General features: G+C 43.9%; 1 protein-coding gene across 1 annotated transcript; it reads left to right on the top strand.

The window, feature by feature from the left end:
- The first annotated feature begins 251 nt into the window (after positions 1–251).
- Positions 252–3610, top strand: jmjd8 (jumonji domain containing 8). The gene is made up of 9 exons (XM_015023344.1): positions 252–421; positions 495–590; positions 1558–1606; positions 1675–1771; positions 1841–1909; positions 1979–2098; positions 2453–2520; positions 3266–3400; positions 3482–3610. Exons 1-9 carry the CDS (start codon positions 267–269, stop codon positions 3560–3562), a joined length of 870 nt encoding a protein of 289 aa, XP_014878830.1. The 5' UTR covers positions 252–266; the 3' UTR covers positions 3563–3610.
- The last annotated feature ends 2236 nt before the right edge of the window (positions 3611–5846 follow it).

The following is a 5846-nucleotide window of genomic DNA, read 5'->3' as shown; positions in this document are numbered from 1 at the left end:
AATGATATTTCCACAGTTGCGGTCTTGACTGATCTTGAACTAAAATCCTAAGTCCTCAGAGCCCGAGTCCGAGACGAGACCGAGACCATCAAAAATGCTCTCGAGACTGAGTACTACAATACTGACCTCTGCCTCTTATCTATATTATTAAAAATATCTTTAATCCCAGTCGGAAGTTCGTTCAGAGTCCAGTTTATGAGCTCGAAAAGCCCAGTTACCCTGCAACTGAGGGATTCTGGTTTTCTCCTGATGTCCGTGAATGCGCCATGGGTCGAATTTATGTGACCCTTTGTGATTGGCTGCTAACGCGGAAGTACATTAGCCGCGGCTATCTACCGGTTAGAAGCTGGATGGGGTTCGGAGCGGTCCAGTTTGTGGCTGCCTGGCTGGTCTGGACCGCGGGAGCGGAGGACGGAGGATGGTGGGTCCATGGAACCGGGACGCCGGGCTCGGTTCGGGTCGACTCGCTAATAACGGCCCGCTGTATTACGCAGGTCCCAGCCGGAAGGTTCCGGCCTGGAGGATGAAGGCGGCTGCTCCATCGAGGTTCTGGATGGGTCGGAACTTTCTCAGCAGCAGTTCCTGGAGAGGTAACCGAACCGAACCGAATGGAGAGGAATTGACCAATTAATTCATTAAAAATAAACCCTGGATTAAATAAAACTGGGAAAATATATTTAAAAGTTAAAAATAAACAACAAAATTTACAAGTAAACAAGTAATTTGAGAAAAAGATGAATAAAAGAGAACTCATTTATTTTAAAATAATATAATGTAGTATTGTTTGTTCTTCTGTTTATTTATTAATTAAGTTTACTTTTTTTAGGACATTAAAGCAATAATCAGACAGACAAATTCAGATCACTGTAACTGTTTTTGCAGCCGCAACGTGTCACCGAACTGCACAGGAACTGGAATGATATGGTTAATATACACTAATATTACACCGCTATTACAGCTTCAATCAGCTACTAACATCTATTTACCAAGGTTTGATAAAAAAAGAGTATAATTAAGCTAAAATATCTTAAAGTATAGGGACAAAATAGCCACCAAACCACGTATTTTGTCCAGATTAACTGCCAAACAATGACTTGTTTATAGTAACAACATTGCAGACGGCAAACTAAAGCCATAAATATATTTACAAGCTGCTGTCATGTAAACTAAAACCATGAAGTGATACAGCAGCTCAGTGAAAGCCACGAATAAAATAAATGAAATAAAACTTACCGTAATCTGCAATAAAATAAAACACATGAAATGAAACTTCCATAGGATAAGAAATCTGCTGAGTCAGCAGATTGTGGCGGAGCATCGATGTGCGCCACAAGGTAGGACGGATTGATGGGCAGCACAGATAGTTGGGACACCTGATGCTACTGCTGAGGTCCAAATCTGGTTCCGATGCTTCATTAGAACCTTAATGCTAGATGCTAACTGAGCAGTTTGGGTTTTGCCTTCAGCAGAACCGAGCCGACCCGATTGATCCAGAGCTGGTTCTGTTAAATTCTCCAGAACCCGGAGTCCAGATTGAACCACTGGTTCTGTTCGCAGGTTCGCCTTCAGCCGACCCGTCATCATCAGAGGCGTGACCGACAACACGGTACCGAGGGGGGGTGATGATGACGATGATGATGAAGATCATATTTTCATCTGGCATTTCGTCCCCAGCGGTTCCAGGATCTGTGTTCCAGGTCCGGTTTACTGCAGCGGTACGGTTCCCTGACCGTCAGGCTGAGCACGGCCAACACCCACTCCTACAGAAAAGGTCAGAACCGGGTCTGAACCGGGCCGACCTCTGACCTCTGACCCTGGCTAACTCTCTCTCTCCTGTCAGTGGATGTCGCCTTCCAGGACTACGTGGATCGGCTGCTGAGGCCGCAGGACGCCGCCGCCCTGGGCAGCGGTGAGTCGGACCCGCCTGGTTCTGACCCGGTCCCAGTCCCGGTTCTGACCCGGTTCCTGTCCACTGCAGAGACACTGTACTTCTTTGGAGACAACAACCTGACGGAGTGGCAGAACCTTCTGGACCGGTACCAGGCGCCGCCGTACTTCCTGCCGGGCCGCAGCGCCGCCTACAGCTTCGGCATTGCCGGTCAGTGGGACCGACTGGACCGGACCGGACCTGCTTCGGGCCGCAAACAGCCCACAAACTGCCTTTTGGACTCATCAGTTCATAACAAACGGTCCAAATCATCCTGGATCCGTCAGAACCATCAGCTCCTCTCCAGAACCTCGGGGGTTCTGTCCGATCTGCTGGATCAGAATCACTAGTGCATTACTGACAGCAGAACCGGATCAGAACCTTTAGTCTGAATCCGTTTTAATAAACAAGTAGTTTATGTTTTTATGTATTTTGTTCATTTATTTTATTTTAGTTTCTGGTCCAGAGGTTCTGATGAGGTTCTGATGAGGTTCTGATCAGAGCCGCTTCCTGTTTGGCCCACAGGTCCAGGAACTGGAGTCCCGTTCCACTGGCATGGACCGGGATTCTCTGAGGTCATCTATGGAAGGAAGGTAACAGAACCGGTTCTGGTTCTGACTGGGTTCTGGTTCCGGTTCGTCTCCTGAACCAGGCTTACATCAGAACCTGCCAGGTTGAGATACAGGAAGAACCTCCCAGGTTCTACTGGGCAGTACTATACCTAGTCCAAAACGTTAGCATGAGTATGCTAACATTAGCATACTCATGTTCATGCTAACACTGAAATATTCTGTCAGAATCAGACAATGAACCAAACAGTGGAAACATCTGTGAAGCTTCTGTTCTGGGGCCAAATATCGCTGGATTAGCCCTTAGCATTAGCCTTTAGCAATAGCCTTTAGCTGAAGCTAACTCTTCATGTTGCTATCTTAATGCTGAGCAGTGAAATCTTCTATCTGAGTGAGCACCCAACACGTGTGATGATTTTGTTCACAAAGTCTGAAAAAATATTAGCTACTGTTAGCACCAGTGTGCTAATACCAGCATTAGCACACTGGTATGAGGTGTTAGCATGCTCATTAGTGTTATGCCAGCATTAGCATGTTAACACAACATAATGCTAACCCATATCGTTAGCATTAAAGCTAAGCAGACTGATTTATTGCTGCTCATCTCAGTCTCGGTTAATGTTGCCATGGCAATCAGTCATCATTTCAACTGGAAACCAGGAGCTACAAATTCATGACAATGATGACCCAGTCATTACACTTATTGTTTGATAAACATTTTCTGGACTGGATCAAGTAAAGTCCCGTTGTCGTTTCCTCGGCACCGCAGCGCTGGTTCCTCTACCCGCCGGACCGGGAGCCTCGTTTCCACCCGAACCGCACCACCCTGTCCTGGCTGACCGACACCTACCCCGACCTGCCGCAGGCCGAGGCACCGCTGGAGTGCACGGTCCGACCCGGAGAGGTCAGCTGGCCTCGGTTTATCCAAAAGTTTTCCTTCGGGGTTTTTCTGTCAGTGCTAACCGATTCCTCTCTGGTCCGTCAGGTTCTGTATTTTCCGGACCGGTGGTGGCACGCCACCCTCAACTTGGACACCAGTGTCTTCATCTCTACCTTCCTGGGCTGAGTGCCGGCAGGAAGGAAAACCTGACAGAAACCGGATTCAGGATTTACTCCAGGGATTCAAACTGACTTGTCCTGGAGAATTTATGCTTTTTCGACTTTTAAAAATCTAATTAATGTTTAAATTTAAAACCAGAAAATGGGAATGATTGATTCTGGAAAATAACATGTTTAAGAATTAAAGAAAACTTCAGCAGGTCGCTGATTTTTTTTTTTTCTTTTCAGGTGAACAGGAAGTTAGAAATAAAAAAAATTGAAAAAGTGAAACACTGTTTACTGATTTTTGAGCTCAAACTCAAAGATTAAACTCAGCATCAGATTGTTGCTATGGTAACAAAACTATCTAACTATGAATATTGTTCTTTGAACTTCTACAAAGTAAACTTACCAGCTTCTTAAAATCTTACATTTAAATGTTAAATAATTTAAAACATTTTAATTTATGCTGAAACCATTAAATCAAATTCAGCAGCATTGATCATCTCAATAAATAAATGTTATATTTATGTATCTGTGTTAAAATATCAGCATTTATGGCCCCTGAAGCCCTGGGGGCCCGATGGAGCCGCTGAGTTAATTTGGATTAAATCAGCAGAAGAAGTGCAAATAATTGATATTCATTTTCATTGTATTTTTGTGATTTGTTTTTAAGACTAGTTGTGGGTTTAAATAGTTTCACTGCTGATGTTTTCTTGTAACATATAATATATGTAACATAAATAATTATATTCATCACCCACCTGTTCAACGCCATGCTGCCGGTGAGTCCCAGCAGAACCGGGGCGGGTCAGAACCTGGCTCGGTCAGGAGGTGCTGACCCAGCCCTCTATCTACCCGGGTAATTACCCAGTAATAGAAATATTACTGGGTAATTACTGTTAAGAAAATAAATTTAGAATATGTTAATTTTAAAACTTAACATGTCTTGACTGAAATAGCCTAATTATAGTTTTAAAATCAGTAACTTATTCTGGCCTATTGACCTTTATGTTACCTGTAGTTACAGCAGATGGTTTGCTAAGATCTGTTGATCTGCCCTTTGTCTGTGTGGGAAAACAATCAGGAGAAGTTCCAGCTTTCACACTGATCTGTGAAAAGCCATAAAACAGCAGGAGTCCAGGAGAGTCTCTGCTCTCACTTTGTTTAGACAAAGGGGACAAATGGCCTTTGAATTTGCAAATTGCAGGGAGTTTCTAACTTTAGAGAGGGTCAGAGACAGCTCCTGGTTGGATGAGCAAAGATACGCCTTATTTGAATAAATTAAAGACAAGAATACACCTTTACTATAAAACTTTGTGCACAGGAGTAACAAATTAGATTTGCTCTTGTAATTCTCCAAAGACGTCTTTGCTTTTCTTTCTTTCTTTCTTTCTTTCTTTCTTTCTTTCTTTCTTTCTTTCTTTCTTTCTTTCTTTCTTTCTTTCTTTCTTTCTTTCTTCTTTTCCATTCGTCTCAGGTAAATGAATGTATGTCTCTGTTGTTCTGCAGTTTCTGTTGTAATTTTATGCGTTGTCTTGTATTGGATTAAACTCTGCGATTCTATGACGTCACTCGTTGTTCTGTGTGACTGCACGCGGCCCGCCGGGAGAACCTGGGATCCATAAGAAGATTGAGCCAGAGAGTTTCTTAAGATATATTATAACCTAAAATCTTCTTCAACATTACCCAGTAATATGTTTACATTTACTGACAACTAGGGTTGCCACCCTGATCCCGTAAAATACGGAATCGTTCCGTATGTAGCTGTTATATGTTGCGTCCCGTATTGAACCGAAACGGGACGCGATTTGTTCCGTATTTCTATAAATGTCCGATAGACAGGCCTATCACACACATTGTCACTAAGTGTAACAATAATGACCAAAATAAAACAGGAAATATTAAGGTCAGCTAAATTCTCGTGGCGGGAGCTGAAGGACCCCAGAACGCTACGGACCGACGCTGTTGTCACGGTTGCCTAGAAACGGACACTACGCAGCCGCAGTGAGGTGCTGTCAACCCGGATCTTTTTAAAACGTCCTCGACCCGATTCTCCACCTCCTTAGAAGCAAAACCTCGTAAAGATGCAGAAGTGAGAAGGAAAAGGCAAATCCCAGGAATAACGTCAGTGAGGATGAACACAGGCAATTAAAACAAATGTGTCCATCGTGGCGCAGTGCGCTGCTGTATGGTAGACAGAATGGATCAGGAGAGGAACCTGAAGAACCCGAAGAACCTAAAGAACCCGAAGAACCTAAAGAACCTAAAGAACCCGAAGAACCTAAAGAACCTAAAGAACCCGAAGAACC

This window comes from Poecilia latipinna, unplaced genomic scaffold (genome assembly GCF_001443285.1).
Source record: "Poecilia latipinna isolate Pla-1442-1.1 unplaced genomic scaffold, P_latipinna-1.0 Scaffold3281, whole genome shotgun sequence".
In the NCBI taxonomy this organism is placed as follows: Eukaryota; Metazoa; Chordata; class Actinopteri; order Cyprinodontiformes; family Poeciliidae; genus Poecilia; species Poecilia latipinna.
Note: the sequence above shows the minus strand (reverse complement) of the source record. Positions and strands in the feature narration are given on the sequence as shown.

Bases quoted from the DNA above. Each gene is read 5' to 3' on its own strand.
- jmjd8 (XM_015023344.1), top strand. From the start codon at position 267: ATGGGTCGAATTTATGTGACCCTTTGTGATTGGCTGCTAACGCGGAAG. The intron at 422-494 runs GTGGGTCCATGG...TGTATTACGCAG, and splicing joins GGAGCGGAGGACGGAGGATG to GTCCCAGCCGGAAGGTTCCG. The intron at 1,772-1,840 runs GTCAGAACCGGG...CTCTCCTGTCAG, and splicing joins CACCCACTCCTACAGAAAAG to TGGATGTCGCCTTCCAGGAC.